Source organism: Penicillium cosmopolitanum, assembly GCF_028827165.1.
Source record: "Penicillium cosmopolitanum strain IBT 29677 chromosome Unknown utg000009l:1.0-9042332.0:1.0-9050551.0, whole genome shotgun sequence".
Classification (NCBI taxonomy): Eukaryota; Fungi; Ascomycota; class Eurotiomycetes; order Eurotiales; family Aspergillaceae; genus Penicillium; species Penicillium cosmopolitanum.
In genome coordinates, this window is record NW_026622679.1 from 6,365,718 (window position 1) to 6,382,898 (window position 17,181).

At 49.5% G+C, this 17,181-nt stretch overlaps 9 protein-coding genes across 9 annotated transcripts; 4 read left to right on the forward strand and 5 right to left on the reverse strand.

Annotated features, from left to right (window-relative positions):
* Window positions 1-1,173: 1,173 nt before the first annotated feature.
* Window positions 1,174-2,157, forward strand: N7509_010453 (nicotinamide/nicotinic acid mononucleotide adenylyltransferase; the record flags this gene model as incomplete). The annotated part of the gene is made up of 3 exons (XM_056635090.1): window positions 1,174-1,481; window positions 1,567-1,840; window positions 1,906-2,157. The coding sequence occupies 3 exons, from the start codon at window positions 1,174-1,176 to the stop codon at window positions 2,155-2,157; spliced, it is 834 nt and encodes a 277-aa protein (XP_056485710.1).
* A 1,091-nt stretch (window positions 2,158-3,248) lies between these two features.
* Window positions 3,249-4,759, forward strand: N7509_010454 (uncharacterized protein; the record flags this gene model as incomplete). The annotated part of the gene is made up of 2 exons (XM_056635091.1): window positions 3,249-3,662; window positions 3,806-4,759. The coding sequence occupies 2 exons, from the start codon at window positions 3,249-3,251 to the stop codon at window positions 4,757-4,759; spliced, it is 1,368 nt and encodes a 455-aa protein (XP_056485711.1).
* A 647-nt stretch (window positions 4,760-5,406) lies between these two features.
* N7509_010455 (class I SAM-dependent methyltransferase) lies at window positions 5,407-6,431 on the reverse strand (the record flags this gene model as incomplete). Its single annotated transcript, XM_056635092.1, has 2 exons — window positions 5,407-6,167; window positions 6,251-6,431. The coding sequence occupies 2 exons, from the start codon at window positions 6,429-6,431 to the stop codon at window positions 5,407-5,409; spliced, it is 942 nt and encodes a 313-aa protein (XP_056485712.1).
* Window positions 6,432-6,858: 427 nt separating this feature from the next.
* On the forward strand, window positions 6,859-7,725 carry N7509_010456 (uncharacterized protein; the record flags this gene model as incomplete). Its single annotated transcript, XM_056635093.1, has 3 exons — window positions 6,859-6,946; window positions 7,012-7,452; window positions 7,517-7,725. The coding sequence occupies 3 exons, from the start codon at window positions 6,859-6,861 to the stop codon at window positions 7,723-7,725; spliced, it is 738 nt and encodes a 245-aa protein (XP_056485713.1).
* A 1,379-nt stretch (window positions 7,726-9,104) lies between these two features.
* N7509_010457 (uncharacterized protein) lies at window positions 9,105-9,461 on the reverse strand (the record flags this gene model as incomplete). Its single annotated transcript, XM_056635094.1, has 1 exon — window positions 9,105-9,461. The coding sequence occupies one exon, from the start codon at window positions 9,459-9,461 to the stop codon at window positions 9,105-9,107; it is 357 nt and encodes a 118-aa protein (XP_056485714.1).
* A 40-nt stretch (window positions 9,462-9,501) lies between these two features.
* Window positions 9,502-9,936, reverse strand: N7509_010458 (C6 transcription factor; the record flags this gene model as incomplete). Its single annotated transcript, XM_056635095.1, has 1 exon — window positions 9,502-9,936. The coding sequence occupies one exon, from the start codon at window positions 9,934-9,936 to the stop codon at window positions 9,502-9,504; it is 435 nt and encodes a 144-aa protein (XP_056485715.1).
* A 368-nt stretch (window positions 9,937-10,304) lies between these two features.
* Window positions 10,305-10,655, reverse strand: N7509_010459 (fungal specific transcription factor domain-containing protein; the record flags this gene model as incomplete). Its single annotated transcript, XM_056635096.1, has 1 exon — window positions 10,305-10,655. One exon carries the CDS (start codon window positions 10,653-10,655, stop codon window positions 10,305-10,307), a length of 351 nt encoding a protein of 116 aa, XP_056485716.1.
* Window positions 10,656-12,069: 1,414 nt separating this feature from the next.
* On the reverse strand, window positions 12,070-14,113 carry N7509_010460 (uncharacterized protein; the record flags this gene model as incomplete). Its single annotated transcript, XM_056635097.1, is given in 9 exon segments — window positions 12,070-12,284; window positions 12,347-12,407; window positions 12,464-12,620; window positions 12,674-12,768; window positions 12,822-13,013; window positions 13,075-13,484; window positions 13,548-13,637; window positions 13,719-13,903; window positions 13,914-14,113. The coding sequence occupies 9 exon segments, from the start codon at window positions 14,111-14,113 to the stop codon at window positions 12,070-12,072; spliced, it is 1,605 nt and encodes a 534-aa protein (XP_056485717.1).
* Window positions 14,114-14,645: 532 nt separating this feature from the next.
* Window positions 14,646-16,023, forward strand: N7509_010461 (uncharacterized protein; the record flags this gene model as incomplete). Its single annotated transcript, XM_056635098.1, has 3 exons — window positions 14,646-14,729; window positions 14,945-15,359; window positions 15,404-16,023. 3 exons carry the CDS (start codon window positions 14,646-14,648, stop codon window positions 16,021-16,023), a joined length of 1,119 nt encoding a protein of 372 aa, XP_056485718.1.
* Window positions 16,024-17,181: the final 1,158 nt, after the last annotated feature.

The following is a 17,181-nucleotide window of genomic DNA, read 5'->3' on the forward strand; positions in this document are numbered from 1 at the left end:
TACCGGGTCGGAGAGATTGGATTAGGCTTGGGGGAACACCGTTTCAGCCGCCATCCGCACACCGGGTCCAGAGCCGAGAGGTTGACCGGGGAGGGAGAAAGAGAAAGAGGTGAGGTGAGGTGAGTCAGGTAGTAGTAGTAGTAGTAGTAGTAGTTAAATCGGGTCGGTTGGGTCAGAAAGGCGATGGATGCGGTAAAGCTATAATCAAGAAGCAAGCGAAGTGAAAAGGAGACGTAAGATATGAGTAGGATTGGAAGGCGGAAGTGGATGGAAGAGAGTGGATGGGAGATGATGGAAGATGGAAGATGGTGGGGGGAAGGGAAGTTGTGACGAGTGGAATGGATGAGGTGGAGGTGGAGAGAGGGCGAGAGGGAGGCGGACGGGGAAGTGCAACATTCGATGAGATAAGACTCCGACTCAGCAATACCTGAAAGTACCCCCCTCCCGGTCGGATTACCATGTCGCCTGTTGGGCAGAAAGTAGTGCAGGGATAGTTGGATTTTACTGGTAGTACTAATACTAGTACTAGGAATTAAATAACTCAGGGTCCCAGCTTGAGGCCTGACTAAAGGATATAGTTGGCTCTACTTCCTATACTTCTTGGGGTGGCAATGTCAGGTCTACGCAGTATCTCCTCTATACTATACTCTACGATAGAGTAATAGAGTATAGTATAGAGTAATTTACCAGTTGGCTTCTACAGACTACTACGAGTATAGCTAGTATCACCAAGTCTTAGGTCTACGAGTATACAATAGAGGATCCACTAGTTAACGATTACCCCGAGGCATCGAGCAATACCCGTCCCGCCATCGCCGCCGCCGTCACCGTCACCGTCACCGGCACCGGAACTCCATAAAGAAGCCTTGATTGACTCACCGACGCCCCCCCTTATTAATCACCAATATTTTCCTACAAATCTATCCCTTCAATATCCTACCTATCAAACATCCAAACATTCCAATTCCCCTCTAAACCCTATCCCTATTCCCTATTAACCGGTCGCAATCCGGCACATTCTCTTCCGCCTCCCCGTTTGTCCCCTCCGACTTTTCTCTTCCCCCACTTCCCCAAGCCCTCTCCTCTTCCCCTCTCCACCTTCTAAGAACCACTCTATCGCCTTCTCGCCTTCTCGCCTTCCACCCTCACACGAGCCCTCACGCGAGCAATACCATGTCCACCGAAATCATCGGAGGTCAGAAGGAGGACCTTCACTCCCTGACCCCCGTGCCTGTTGTCCCGACCGACGATTATGTGTTTCCGGATTTCCGCTTAAAGCGGAAGATGGACGATCCGGACAAGACACCGCTGCTGCTCGTCGCCTGCGGCTCCTTCTCCCCAATCACTTTCTTACACCTACGAATGTTCGAGATGGCCGCCGATTATGCCAAGGCCGGCAACGACTTCGAACTGGTCGGCGGCTACCTCTCCCCGGTCTCAGATGCTTACCGCAAGGCCGGTCTCGCGAGCGCGGATCATCGGTAAGACCCGGTGCCCCGGAGAAACCAGGTTTCTCACGTGCCTTGCATACATACATATATACTAATCGGCGATTGTCCGCGACAGTGTGGCGATGTGCGAATTGGCTGTCGACGAAGGCTCGAATTGGTTGATGGTGGATACCTGGGAACCCATGCAGAAGGAGTACCAGCCGACCGCGCTCGTGCCAGACCACTTTGACCACGAAATCAACACCGTCCGCGGGGGAATCGATACTGGAAATGGTACCCGAAAGCCCGTCCGCATTGCCCTGCTCGCGGGCGCAGACCTGATCCACACCATGTCCACCCCAGGCGTCTGGAGCCAGAAGGATCTGGACCATATCCTGGGTAAATACGGCGTATGTGGTCTCTCCATGAATCTCGGAGTTCCTTCCGGTACATCGGTTTGCTAATCTATTTTCAGTCTTTTATCGTTGAGCGCAGTGGTACCGATATAGACGAGGCCCTGGCCAGTCTCCAACCCTGGAAGGATAACATTTACGTCATTCAGCAGCTCATCCAAAACGACGTGAGCAGCACCAAGATTCGCTTGTTTTTACGCCGTGAGATGAGTGTCCGTTACCTCATCCCTTCTCCGGTCATTCACTATATTGAGCAACACCGGCTCTACGAAGATGACGGCACCGCCAACGAGAAGGGCAAGGAGAGGCAGTAGATTTGCCGGCTAGCCAGCGGCGATTGCCCCTCAGCCGCTCAGCCTGATGAAAACGAGCGAAACATGAGTGTGATACGATACCCCCCCTATTTTGTCTTCCCCAAGGTCCTCTTGCCGGCAGTCGTGAGGTTGCATCTATATCGATGCTTCCGACGGGCTGATGAACCGCCAACCTTTGGCTGGGTTGACTCTGAAGCCTCTCGTATGGCCTAGCTGACAAATGCTGGGTCATGGCGCAGTATGAGGACAAGACGATTAACGATTTCTTTTTTTATTCACTTTATTGGTTGGAGTTAATACGGCGCTTTTTTTCCGGGCTGGATTTATTTGTTCAAGCCATCTATCTGTGACGCAGACGTTTGATGCTGTGCTTGCCCCAGGCCTCGCCAGTAGTCTTACTGCCGAACAGGATGTACATAATAACGCTTGTTGTCTTTTCTGGTCATTCCCTTTGTACATATGAGGCTATAATAGACCTTTGGTTTTAGACCGGTCTTGCTAGAGGTTGCCCACCCAGGAAGTGGCAGGTGTCTCCTGAATCGTAAGGTACATGGTTGATATACTGATATATGATTGAATCTAACTGTCTTCCACCAAGAGAAACGATTTGTAAATACTACTAGTACTAGTAGCACTAGTAAACAAGATGTAATTTTCCACTCATTAAATGAACTTGGAAGTATACTAGTAGCACCGGGGTTAAGGTTGCGTCTAACTAGTCGCCGGAATCGGCGATCTATTATGGGCGGGAGGCTACTAAAGGTGCACATCATTGCAGCAGTCAATGACACCATCTCGGCAAGGACTTTACTCTTACACTCACAATGCCCAATGTATAATAAATTCTGACAAATTCGACGATCCCCAGCCCCGGAGTATTTGACTAACACTTTCCCCATGACCGTGGCTCAGCGAATCAATGCACTGCCGAGGCGATCGCCCGATGCACCTGTTATCTTCCGTTATCGACTGATTTGATCTCGGCGACGGCCCTCCACATTTTCCCGGCTTCTTTCCCCTGGCGCCTTGTACAGGCCAGGCCTTCCTAAGGGGCCCAGTGGAATTACTTCCTCACCTCCTTCATCATCGCGATGACCTACGAAGCCATTGACTCTTCACCCACCTCGACAATGGCCCACAAACCCGTCGACTCCCTCCCCTCATGGCCGCTCACTCCTCCCGACCCTCCCCACCCCGCCTCTTCCACCGCGAACGATGTATCCTCCGTCGTCACGGCAATTCATGTGATGGCCACTGAGCGAGCTGCGCTCGCACATCTTGAACGCCTCTATCAGACAGATGCGCGAGCGCAGCAGGGTCTCGCGCGTGCTGTGGACCTCATTGCGCGCAGTGTGCGCGAAGCCGGTAAATTGGTGGTCTGCGGGGTCGGGAAGAGTGGGAAGATTGGACGAAAAATCGAGGCAACAATGAACAGTCTGGGTATATACAGTGCTTTTCTTCATCCGACGGAAGCATTGCATGGGGATCTGGGTTTGGTTCGTCCGGTAAGCAGTCACGTCACCTGCATCTACATGCATCTCCATATCTGCATTTGTCCTGCATGGACTAGTATGGTCTATATCTTGATTTTTTGCCCGAGGGCCAATGGGCTCAGTATGAGTTTGAAACTGACAACTTAATACTGCAGAACGATACGATTCTACTCATCTCATTTTCCGGTCGCTCGCCCGAACTTTTGTCATTGCTACCGCATCTTCCTGCCACAGTTCCTGTCATCGCTTTGACCTCGCATACGGATTCGTCAGCGTGTCCGTTACTTTCTTTGCATAGCCCGTCCGGAATGGGTGTTCTTCTACCAGCTCCCATTCACGAAGATGAGGAGGCTTCTCTAGGAGTCAGCGCACCGACTTCTTCGACGACTGTAGCTCTGTGCCTCGGAGACGCTCTCGCTATTGCGGTTGCACGCAAGTTACACACTGCACCCGGCAGAGGTCCTGCGGACGTCTTCCGCAGCTTCCATCCAGGTGGTGCTATTGGTGCTGCTGCTGCTGCCGCCGCCGCAAGTGGCACACCACTAACTACGCCCTCGAGCTGCGTCTCCTCAACTACATTCGATTCACCCTCTTCATCAATTTCACTACCATGGGAGGACCTTAATGGGAGCTCGTCTATCCCTCCTTTCACTCTTCAATCACCGCCTGAACATCGCCGCATCCCCCTAGACAAACTGGTCCCACTTGATCAAATCCCTACAGTCAGAGCATCTACATCTGACTCACCCGGCGAGGTTCGGTTGCTCGATATCCTCCTTACAGCCATTCAGCACCCAAATGCCAAATCTTGGGTATTCTTATCTCCATCTCACATTGTCCCGCCACGGCGCATTCGTTCTCTTCTGTCACGGCATACAAACGTCGATATACGTGTCTCTGACGCTCTGGCTAAGGACAACCAGCCTCTTGCCGTGCACAAAGACAATTGGCTTTGGGTGCCGGAGTGGACTCTACTCTCCGATGTCCGCAAGCTTGTTCATGCGTCCCGGGACGGACCAAATCCACTGTCTATCGTTGCAGTTTCGAAAGATCAATCATGGTCTGGCTGTGTAGGGGTAATGGAAGCCGAGGAACTCTGCGATGGATGAAAATGAAGCTCGCAAGTACACTCGCTTCAAAAAGATATTCGAACTCTTCTTCTTGCCTATAATCTCTTTTGGACTGTACAAACATCCGCATTTCTTGGTGCGGTTGACGATGTTACGCCTACTGTTCAAGTTGCCAGCCTGGGCAGCTATACATACTACATTTATTACGATTTGCATTCTACATTTAGTCGATGAACTATCGAACGAAGCATCCTATCAAACTATCTTTTCAGCCAATACATAACGTTCCACTATGCGAATAGTATTACTTTTTTTTTATTGCTATTCAGTACAAAACACAATATGCAAAAATTCTCTATAATACACAATCCCACCACCCTCAATTTTGGTAGTGAACAATGGGCTGAAGACCTCCACTCTCCCGATACAGCAAACCAAGCTGTAGAGATCGCATCCCCTCGGGGATATTTAATCTTTCCATATCGGCTGTTCTCAGCTCTTTATTTTTGAACAAGGATCTGAATTTTCCCCTCATCTCTGCAAGCAACCTTTCGACAAGATCCCCCTTGACGATAAAGCGATGTTCACGTTTGAATACCAAGTAGCGGAATCCAATATGAAGAGACTCTGGAATGAGAGGCACCCCCTCCCCACTATACCGACACATCAAGCCCGATTAGACTGCTTTAAGCCTTGACAACAGGCTTGATACCCTTGTGAATAGCAGCAATACCACCAGTCAAATTCTCATAGCCTTGACCAGGGATCATAAACCCAGCCTTCTGGATCATACCACGGAACTCATCCTGGCTAGGAAAACGCTCAATACTCTCAACAAGATACTGATAGCTGTCCCGATCACCCGCAATAACCTGTCCAATGAGGGGGATAGCACTGAAATTCCAACGCTTATACACAGCATCGAAGACCGGGTTATCCACCTTACTAAACTCCATACAAGCAAAGACACCACCGGGCTTGAGCACGCGGAAAGCCTCATTCAGCGCAGCCTGCTTATCGGTGAAGTTGCGGATGCCGAAAACAACCGTGTACAGGTCGACCGAGTCGGACGGGATGTGCGGCATGCTCTGGGCATTGGCCTCGATGAAGTCCAGTCGCGGGGTGTTGTAGTAGGGGGTATCGATTGAGCGCTTGCGGCCCTCGGCCAACATGTCGGCGTTGATGTCGCTGATTGTGACGCGGGTCTCGAGGTCGTGGTTGATGTTTGTGGCGTGGTCGAGCATGCGGAAAGCGATGTCGCCGGTCCCGCCGGCGATATCGAGGATATTCCAGCCCTTGGTCTTGGAGTTGGCGTCGCGGTTGGCGACGGGTGTGCCGGGGTTCAGCGAGCGGACGAAGTGGTCTTTCCAGATGCGGTGGATGCCCAGGGACATTAGGTCGTTCATTGTGTCGTATGATGAGGCGACGGAGCTGAAGACGGCGCCGACTGCGTACATGTTTTGTTAGTACAGTTTCTGGGAATGGATCCAATTGAATGGTCTCTAGTGGCAGGAGTAGACTCAAGCTTACCTCGCGACTCCTTCTCATGCTCGGGGACATTGGTAAAGCCGAAGTGTGTCATGCGCTCCTGTTCGGACTTGGGGTCTTGAGCCTGACGGGTGCAGGAGAAGCAGCGGTAGGGAGTAGGGGGCTGGAAGGCACGGCGCTTAGCACTATAGTGCAGCGCTCTCCAGGCGGACCGAGTCGACATAGCTGGAGTGAAAAGAGGGTGGGGATTATGAGAAACCGAAAAAGTGCAAAAAGGTCCAACGATTGACAAAGTCCGAGGCCGATCGAGACTCGGAAGGAGCTGCTGCAACACTTTTCGGAGGGAAGGCGCGACCCACTTTTCTAGCCTGCGACTCCCGAGCACAACAGCCAATCAGAACACTCCATTTGCGAGGCATCCAGTAGTTCAAAGACCGAGGCCATCTACGAGTACTACTAGTACTAGTAGTATGCTTTGTAGATCATGTTTAGATGAACCGGATTCTACGGAAGTGCGGAGTTACAAAATACCTGTGTGCTATCTCCGATTGATAGTGTCAAAGGAGAATCCTGGGATCACATAAATTGAGATGCTTCCCTACCAACTGTTCACTTCAAGTTTCAAACCCTGTCAATATAACAACAACGAAATGGCTTCTAATGAACTTTCACACTGCTGTACCATTGGCGCTCTACACGATGGCGAAGTTAGAGGCGAGATTAAAAACATCCAGAGCAGTACATTTCACCCTGCCATTACCACTGCCGGCGAGGGCCTTGGGGTATACTAATCACCTGCACAGTCTCAACATACTTCGCCTATCCAGCCAATAAATCTACCGAAAACGCAATCCTCATATTAACCGACGTGATCGGACACCAACTCATCAATGTCCAGTTGATCGCAGACCAGTTCGCCGCAAAGGGCTATTTCGTGCTGATCCCTGACCTATTCAACGGCGACTCCGTACCGATCAATCGTCCCGAGGGCTTCAACATCATGGACTGGGTGAAGAACCACCTCCCCTTACAGACAGAGCCAATCATCAACACCGTCCTAACAGAGATGCGCGGTAAATTGGGCTGTAAGAGAATCGGCGGTGTTGGATATTGCTTTGGTGGGAAGTATGTTTGTCGCTATCTGAAGCATGGTCAATTGGATGCGGGCTTCATTGCACACCCTACTATGGTTGAAGCCAATGAGCTGAAGGGTATTGAAGGGCCGTTGAGTATTGCGGCTGCCGGTGAGTCCTCTTCACTTGTTTGGTCTTGGTGTGCGTATGGCTAATCAAGATAAAATGTCTGTAGTGCGGGACTTTATTTTCACCACCGAGAAACGTCGTGAGAGTGAGGATATTTTGGATAGTATGGATGTACCATATCAGATCAACTTGTTTGCTGATGTCGAGCATGGGTTTTCGGTTCGCTGCGACCTGTCGAAACCTCGTCAGAGGTTTGCGAAAGAGCAGGTGTTTAGTCAAGCTGTTGCTTGGTTTGACGAGTATCTGAAGGATTAGTCGACTCATGGTATACAAGGAGAGAATAAGGTCATTGTCCTTAGGTCGTTGAATTATTCGAGTAGTTAGCTAGCCCTGCCGTACATTGGTGTGAACTTAGTTTTGATACACCAGAAATGGCAAACAACCTCATTCTTGCGGATAGTCTTCATGAAGCCAAGGATCCTTCAGTAGCTCCTTCGCTGTACTTCGCTCTTCTGGATTCCACTTGATCATTCGTTTCACGAAGTCAATAAATCTCTTTTTCTCTTCCCTGTTGAACTTGGAGAGAGTATTTTCGAAGCTAAAGTCGCTAGAGATAAGGTCCGGATTTAGCTTATTTAGTTGCAGCTTCCTTGAAGTTTGGCCATAGTACTGGTACCACTATCCATCATATACAAACCTTGGAAGCCCTGGAGTCTGTAGAGACAGGCGACCGCTGGGATAGTCAGCTTTAATAGCCCTGGCGGATCTACTGAGCCGGGTTGCCGCTATTGAGCGCCGCAGGCTTTACTAGGTAGCCCCTAATCGAGAGCACCGCAGTGTTGCTGCTAAATATGCCGAATATTAATAAATCTCAGCGGCAACGAACACACCTCGCCTACCGACCCAAGTCGTCACGTCTCGGGCAGAATATTCAAGATGGGCCGCCGCCTTGTGTCTTTCCACGCATACATGAACGGAAGAGTCGTGTTCTCCAAGGCGAGCTTCAACTTAGCGCAGGAGGAGAGCCTCGATGAAGCAGAGAAAGAAAAAGCTTCAAATGCGGAGTGACAATGATGCGCCTACCTCGGAATAATGAACAGATGAAGCAGAACGGTACAGAGTTGCTTTAAATCAGGTCAACTGGGCAAACCCAACCATCCGATGAGTAGTAATATTAGTTCGCTACGGAGTGGATATCGATCTTGCCGGGAAAGAGCGTTTAATAAAAGTTGTGCAGTGGCACTAGCCGTGGTGAAATAACTCAGATAGTAGTTCTTCGATACTAGTTAAATGTCAAATCAGAATGGATTGACTAAAAAGGCTCTTCCTTCGTGTCCCATGGCCTTAGCTGTATTGGCCCGAGGATATCAGAGCTGTTGGTCAAGGAGACGATGAGAACTCCGAAATCGACAGATGTCCAGTCAAGGGTAGATCATAACCCATCAGCAAGAATTTGGGGTCTTCGCGGCCAAGCAGTCAATCTCACCCGACTTCGTCAGACGCTATATCCAGTCATGGCCTGTTGTGGCAGCAGCATTGACCCTAACAATGCCTTCGGACTATTCCAGCCTTTCGAATTCAACTACGAGATCTTGAGTATTACCTGAGGAACATCATGTAGACTGATGTCTGCTTCCTTCACTTCGAACTTCCTTTGTATGTCTGGTATTAACACTGTATACCCCTCAAAAGAATCACTCAAATGCCAAAGGCAAGAACCCCTCAGAATGCGAATTATCCAACGGCCATGGCCAGTCCGATAACAGTTCCGGTGGAAGCTGAAATTGTAACATCGGGTCTCCAATAGCCGGTGCTGACCCGACAGCATGAGGTGGCCCACTATGAGCATACGGCGCGGGTGGAACGGCCGGTTCGTGTTTGATATTCATCAGGATGGCACTGCCATTCGGGGGCGGAGGGGCAACTGGAAGATTAACGAGGCGGGAATTGCGCATGTATCCGTCTATGCGATCGACTTGTGATCTTAAACGTTCACTAGCACCTGCTGCACGGTGAAGACCGGTTTCGAGGCGATGGAGAAGATCGGCCATCTCAAGTCTGTAGTTATCAGTAGTGGTTCTTTGTGCGTATTCAGAAATGATATCCATACAGTAATGTGCGAACTCGTTGGTAAGATGCGTCGGATAGACTGCCTTCCATGACTGAGCCTAAAATGTAGCCGATGCCACCAAGATGATGAAGCTTTTGGTATGTCAGCATACTGAGAAATATGTCATGGTATGAAGGACTTACCAGAGGGGAGCTGATGGCTTTGAGATACTCCACGGGAACCTTGGAAAATACGCTGAGTAGTTCACCCGCCACGTCACATTTCCGGTCCACGCCAATTTCCTCCGCGGACAGCAAGACCATCCGGAGAAGCTGTAGCGTTGCCTGGATATTGGCGGACTGAAACCCAAAGAGATCTTTCCCGACATCGCCGGTGGTCGGCGGTGTTTCTCTAAATTGTGGGGGAAGCGCAGCGTACATGGAAAGTACTCGCTCCATAACAGTTGGCTCGGACATGTTCGCAGGGCTAAACAAAGACCAAACTTCCTGGGTTCCATTAGCCGATGAAAAGCGGCGTCTTGTGCCATCGACGACGTGCTCAAGAATTCGATATAAATCAGTTGTGAAATTCCAACCATGCAGCCAGGACACAGGGGGGGCGCGAGCTGCCCGTTGGGTCTACGTGACCTGGGGCAGTTGACATGGGTGATACGGGTGGCATATAGCCTTGATGGGTGATGAATTCATCGTTCAATTCGACGGGGTATCGAACAAGAGAATGAGCTTCGCGATATCGAACGACACCTCCCCACACGATGCATGAGTATATGTCCAGGGTATAGATAGACCAAAACTATAGTCTTGTTAGCGAAGGAACGCTGTTATTAAGCTCGTGTGCGTACCAGTCTTCGACGTTCTTCGGTCTCAATTGGGCTTATGTCCTTGGGCCAGAGCTTCTCATCATGTAACCCTTCCATGCTGGTCAGTGTGTGATAAATGCCGGAGTATTTCTGCATGTTCTTTATGTGGCCATTTTGAATGCTGGCAATTGCCAAAATCGCACATGCTCGCATATAGTTCATCCCCTTTGCAGCTGCAAGATCTCGCGGTAGGGCGTCTTTAGCTGCGGCATAGAATGCTTCGGAGGGTGGTTCGAGAAGTTCTTCTCGATGCCACCTGTTACTGTACAACGCGCCGTCCCGGGCGCGGCCTGATACCAATGAGCAGACTGCCATTGTCGATGCAAAGAGTCCCTGGTTTGTGAGATGCTCTTTGTTGTTTATGCTCGCGATAAATGATTGCTTGTGAAATAATGGGAAGCTGGAGCAAGGGGAATGGATGTCAATGTATACATTCAGCACGAAGCAGGATCGGGGGAAGATCTCACATTGGATAGACAATTTCGAAATAGACTTGGACCAGATTTCGAATTTGTCTGTCACTCGCGATAGCAAATGCTTTCCATGAATTGCGTAGTGCTCCATCATCGTCATATCCCTCTGCCGTCGACCATCCCGAATTGAATGAAGACCAAGGATCCCCGGTCAGGGAGGGGCGGTGGCCCGACTCAGGGTAGGTTGAACTCCTGGAAGCCGAAGATCTTGAAGCTCTATCAGGAAGTGTGACTCGGGGAATGGGAATACTCTCAGGCATAGCTGTGGTGACTGAGGACTCTCGCGCATTCAGCCGGGTACCAGCCTTAACGCCACGGCGCTTAGCCGGGCGATCAAAAGTACAAGCGACATCAAAGTCAGCACAATTTTGACATCGGCCTAGCTGGTCTTCGCCTCGGGTGCATTTAATGCTGCGCCGATTGCAGAAGTCGCCTAAAGGGGTGGTGGCTGTCAATTTCACATTCTCCCGTTTATCCGCGTAAAACAAGGGAAGTGGAGAAAAAGGCGTGGCAACGCGGGGAGGCGAAAGGAATGCTTACAGGCCTTAGAGACGCGCTGGAGCTTTCGTGGTTTTTGCGACATTCAATATGATTGATCATGCCACACACGGGACACGGGACAAAGCACGGTTCTCAACAGCGAGGAGGCGTCTCGGCTGCAGATTTTGGGGCCGGGAAAAACGGGGGTGAGGGTGCATTTGGTTAATTTGACTGCCTGAGGCGGGAATCTTGCCAAATGCGACCCTGGTTGTCATGTGACCAGATTCGCCATCAGGAAATGAAATACACCTATATAGTATGTACAATGTACTATGGGCATACTTCCAATCTTTTTTTTTTCATCCTGTTCCCTTGAATTTCGTGAATTTGCTGCTTATCAACGGGAGAACGGGAGAACGGGAGCACGGAGCACTGCCAGTGCACGGGGAATCCGGGGGGATGAACGCGGGTTCGGGTTCGTATTCCTGGTACTTGGCGTTTGGTCCCGAGGTTCGCGGGAAGAATAGCCGTCCTATAGTTTAGGTATGTCGTCCCAAGCTAGGGTGACCCAACTACTAGGACAATCTTCCGGTATAATTTCCAAGGTTCAAGAGGGAACTTGAAGCTCGCGAGAAAAAGAAGTAATCATAAAAATTAATATTTCTCTATTCACTGATGCTCTAAAGGCGTAGTGGCTGTCTAAATGGTACTGGTACAGGTCGTGGTATAATAGTGGTGTGGGATGGATGCAATCATCGAGTCGGACATTAAACCCATTAAGCCGTGAGTACAGCCGAGCATTCTGGCTCGTCTTGACTAGTTGTCGATGCCGATTTGGGCAAATCATAGGTTTCGTTCTTAGTGACTCCATGCGACACCAGGACATCACCATGCAGTTTATAAGCCTGTTCCATCCTCCAATGGAAGGGACTGCTGGTTGAGAACAGAGCTTCAATGGACTCAAGCGAGCGGTTCCGAGTCTCCGGATAGACTGTAGAGAGAGAAAAATCAGTTCATGGCAACATCCCATTTCAACGTCAAGACTGGACTCACAGAGGAACACGATGGGGATCCAAATCAAGTTTAGCCCAGCAAGCAGGAAATAACTCCGACTCTGAAAAAGCATTTATTAGCGGGTCGCCGTGTGATTAAAGTACCGATATAACTTACAAAAAGGTGGCCAAACATAATGGGATTCACCAGAGTAGTCATCCCCACACCAATGGCCCAGCCAGTAATTCCAAATCCATTCCCCTGCGCTCGCAGGTCACTGGGGAAGATTTCAGTCGGAATCAAAAAAGCAACAGTACCCCATGTAGCAGCATAACTATTAACGATTAGTTACCATGGAAATATAGTATCCGTAGATCTCAGACGTACCCTAAATTAAACAAGAAAAGCATTGTGACCGCAGCAGGTGCATATGCCTTGACATCCTCTGGATGGTGGTACGATGCTTCATATACCGCGCCGGCCTGCACATAGTTAGTACGGCAAATTTCATCGGGGTTTTGAGGTTCAGTCGTACAATCAGGTTGACTGCAAACAGCACAGCCGATCCACCCATCAGACACGCTCTGCGACCCAGGCGATCAATGATCTGAGCACTTATAATGGTGCCAAGTATTCCAACTGTATTGACACCTCCCGAGAGACCAGCAATCTGGATTTTCGTGTACTCCGCCTGTTCGAGGAGCACTGGAGCATACGCAGTAACAGCCTGAAGTCATAAAATCAGCACCATGTCCTTTGGTTGCCTATACGGGACGGCCTATACATACCGTGATACCTGTCCAAGATGCCATAATCTGAAGCCATATACATAACCATGCTCGTCGGCCCAGATTTGTACCTTTCTCTCCGCCCTTTCCACACAAAATCTTTGCAAATTGTAAAGGCGAGCTTGGCTTGCTGTACTTTGCCGTGGTTATAATTTCGAGATATTCACGATCGATCTCCGCTGGCGTAGCCTTGTCTTTACGTAAAAGCGTCAACAGTTCATGCGCCTCATCCGTTCTTCCAACTGAGGCTAAATATCGAGGGCTATCGGGTAGCATTTTGATGAACAATGCAAGAAGGAGGGCGGGAAAGCATTGGAAAGCGAGCAGGAAACGCCATCGAACGTCGGAATATCCATGATTGATGAAGGAAAGGCCGAAAGAGATCCAATATGCAACAGAAATTCCTAGATCTGGGCTTTGTTAGCCTGAGGCTCACGGGTGTATGGTGGTGGAGGTGGAGTGGAGGCACAAACAGTTGGCAATGAAAACGTAGCCCAAGAATCCTCCTCGATTGTTCGCTGTCGAGGTTTCAGATACCAATACCGGGGTGATACCAGTCAAAGCTAGACAGCCCCCACGAGTTAGTGTTAGTCAAAGTTCTACCAGGATGGGTCTCGCTAAATGACACTAGCAGGGGTACTCACCACCGGTGCCAATCCCTGTCACCACTCTGGCGCAGATCATGAAATTTGAGTTTGTGATGGCAGCTTGCAGGGCTCCGCCCACCAAGGCAAACAGAGACCCTGCGAGCAGTCCATTGATACGTCCAACGCGGTCTGCAAGCCATCCGCCAGCGAAGCAGCCAAAGATCGCGCCCAAATAGTAGACACTGACGATACCCCCCCTGATGCGTTGTGTCGGTGACCTTTCCATCAGCGGTGCCAATACCGACCAAGGTCACGTAGGTAGGGGAGGAATTGACACCTCCCATAACACCCTGGTCATAGCCCTCGAAGAATATGGAGATGAGAGAGAATGTGTGAATGGCAACACTCAGTTGCCGCGGTGTGAGCCGCTTCCAAAGCGTGGTGTATCCCATGACGCGTTCAGCATCAGAGGCCAACCTGCAGCTCGACGCGCCGAACAATCCTTGGCATGGGGCGATCTCAGTTCTAGATGTAAATTAAAGGCGCCAAGAACATCTGGGGAACGCCTAGGAGTGGTAGATCGTATGAAATTTGGCGGGAGGAACCACTCTTGAAGCGCGTAACCATTTAGCACCGGCAGGATTTGTTGCATTAGCCTCACCCCTAAATAAGCGTTTTACCGGTTGTCCGCCCCCGTTCAGGCGGTCTGGCTCTTGATGGTCTTTAAGCGGTGGCAGTCTATTGGCAGTCCATTGGAACATCTAAGATGCATGAACACCCTCTTGCAGCTGAGATTCTTTGGTTCTCGCCAAAATTCGGTCATGGGGCTGTTACTGTGGAATTGTCGATGGCAACCCCCGGTCGCATGGGGGCTTTTTATACAGCCCAATCTCCCTTGGATTTGAGGGTCTATATTTCAATTTCTTTGTTTCCCAGTGACATCACCATATAGTTCAAAAGGTTTAGCCCTTGATCGGATCAACCATGGGCTCAACAAACCCCACAGATGAGATCTCTGGCTCTGCGTTAGATTTGACTGTTCTTGGTCTCAACAGTGGCACGTCGATGGTGAGTGGTTTTTACCATCAAAGAAAGGTAGTAGTGACGATCCAGCTAATAATATATATCATCCAAGGATGGCATAGACTGCGCACTTTGCCGCTTTCGTCAAGAGACACCGGAGTCGCCGATGCATTTTGAGTTGCTAAAAGTAAGGCTGATCCACTGAACTCACATCAAACACCCCTTTGAACCACACTCTAATTGAATCAATCATCTTCTAGTATGGCGAAATTCCATTGGAACCAGTGATTAAGAAGCGAGTCATGAATATGATCCTGCACAACCATACTTCGCCCTCCGAACTCTCAGAAGTAAATGTGATCCTCGGCGAGACGTTCGCATCCGCCGTACATCAATTCTGCAAAGAGTTTCAAGTCGAGATCAACTCGATCGACGTTCTAGGCTCCCATGGCCAAACGATTTGGCTTCTATCCATGCCACAGCCTGGCGAGACGCGCAGTGCTTTAACGATGGCAGAAGGCTCCTTCTTGGCATCTCGCACCGGTATTACCTCTGTCACCGACTTTCGTGTCAGTGATCAAGCAGCCGGTCGCCAAGGGGCGCCTCTGATAGCTTTCTTCGATGCCCTTGTACTGCATCATCCGACCAAGCTACGTGCCTGCCAAAATATTGGCGGTATTGCAAATGTTTGCTTTATCCACCGGATACCCATGGCGGAGTTGATGCTTGCTATGATTTCGACACGGGCCCTGGAAATGTCTTTATCGATGCTGTCGTGCGATATTACACAGATGGCCAACGCGAATACGATAAGGACGGTGAGATGGGCGCCCGGGGATCTGTAGATCAACAGCTCGTGGACGAGTTCCTGAGACATCCCTACTTCGCTTTAGATCCTCCCAAAACTACTGGCCGCGAGGTTTTCCGTGACACGCTTGCACATGAGTTGATTAAGAAGGCAGAGGTCAAAGGCTTGAAACCTGACGATGTCGTTGCTACTATCACTCGCGTTACTTCACAAGCAATTGTCGATCATTACCGTCGCTATGCACCCGAGGGACTTGAGATCGCAGAGATCTTCATGTGTGGTGGTGGGGCGTATAATCCAAATGTTACGGCTTTCATCCAGGAAAATTATCCTAATACCAAGATTCTCATGCTTGATGATGCTGGGATTCCCGGCGGTGCGAAAGAGGCCATCACTTTTGCCTGGCAAGGCATGGAAGCGATTGTCGGTCGCTCGATTCCAGTTCCCACCCGCGTTGAAAATCGCCAAGATTATGTATTGGGTAAGGTATCCCCAGGAAAAACTACCGCAAGGTTCTACGTCATGGTATGATGTTCGGTGCTGGTCGTGATCATTTGGCACCTGTTAAAGAATTGGTGAATTATGTCAATGGTCGGGTTTTTGATAATAAATGGTGATTAGGCACGGGCGAGAGTATCGACGTCTCTTCTATTAGCATCATAAATTTGGATGAAGCATTCTTTTTGGGGTTCCAACTGCTAATGGTTTGATTGCAAAAGTTTTATACCAATGAAACCTCCTTAGTTCACTTCAAGTCGCACAGGAATGTACTGCCAGTGGGGAAGCGACGCCTTAGTGGATAAGTGCCAAAGCTTTTGCGACAGGGCAGTCAGTGGCATGATAGCATATTTTCTAGCTTTAAGGCACCACGCGAACACATTGGGCTACTTACTTTCCTATCGTAGTTAGCCTCTGCGGCTCTTGTCCGATGACACTTGTGTAGTTAGCGGTAGCTCCATACCATAGTTAGCTCCACCTGGAACAACCGTGCGTCAACTGAGCCAAAACTACGGATACATTCCTTCCGGAAGCTCGTGAGAAAAGAACATAAAGGGGATGGCGATGAGCTCAACTTTCGAACTGGTTACACAGGAATGGTGGATCGTCATAACCCGATCAGCGGGTGACAAAAGAAATTGAGACCATCTGTAGACCTGTGCAACTGGGACCCATGGGAGTAAGAATCAATTCCCATCCCATTTGCCAAGATCCCATGGGACTAATTATCAATCCTATCCCATCCCATGGGACCTGCCAAGACTTCTTGAATAATTGGTTTTAAATAAAATTAGTATTAATTAAAAGAGAATAAGTTAATTGATAATCAATATAAATTTTAAGTAAAATATATATCAGAGTGGTGGTGTGGGAACTTGCTACGCACATATATATTTTGACAAAGGTTACATGAAATATCAAAAATTACCTTCTTAGGTTAGATCAAAGATATACCCTAGCCATATATAGTTAGCGTATTTTCTATGGGAGTCCCATGGGACTCCCATGGGCATGGCCTTCAGTCCTATCCTATTCCTATGGGCTTATGGGACTTACGTAAGTGGGAATTTCCCACTTACATAAGCAGGAATCCCATGCACAGGTCTAACCATCTGTCAACGCTCACTACACTCACTTAATAAGGCACTCGTGGGTTTGAAATTGAATCTAAAACCGAGAGAAAATTGTCAT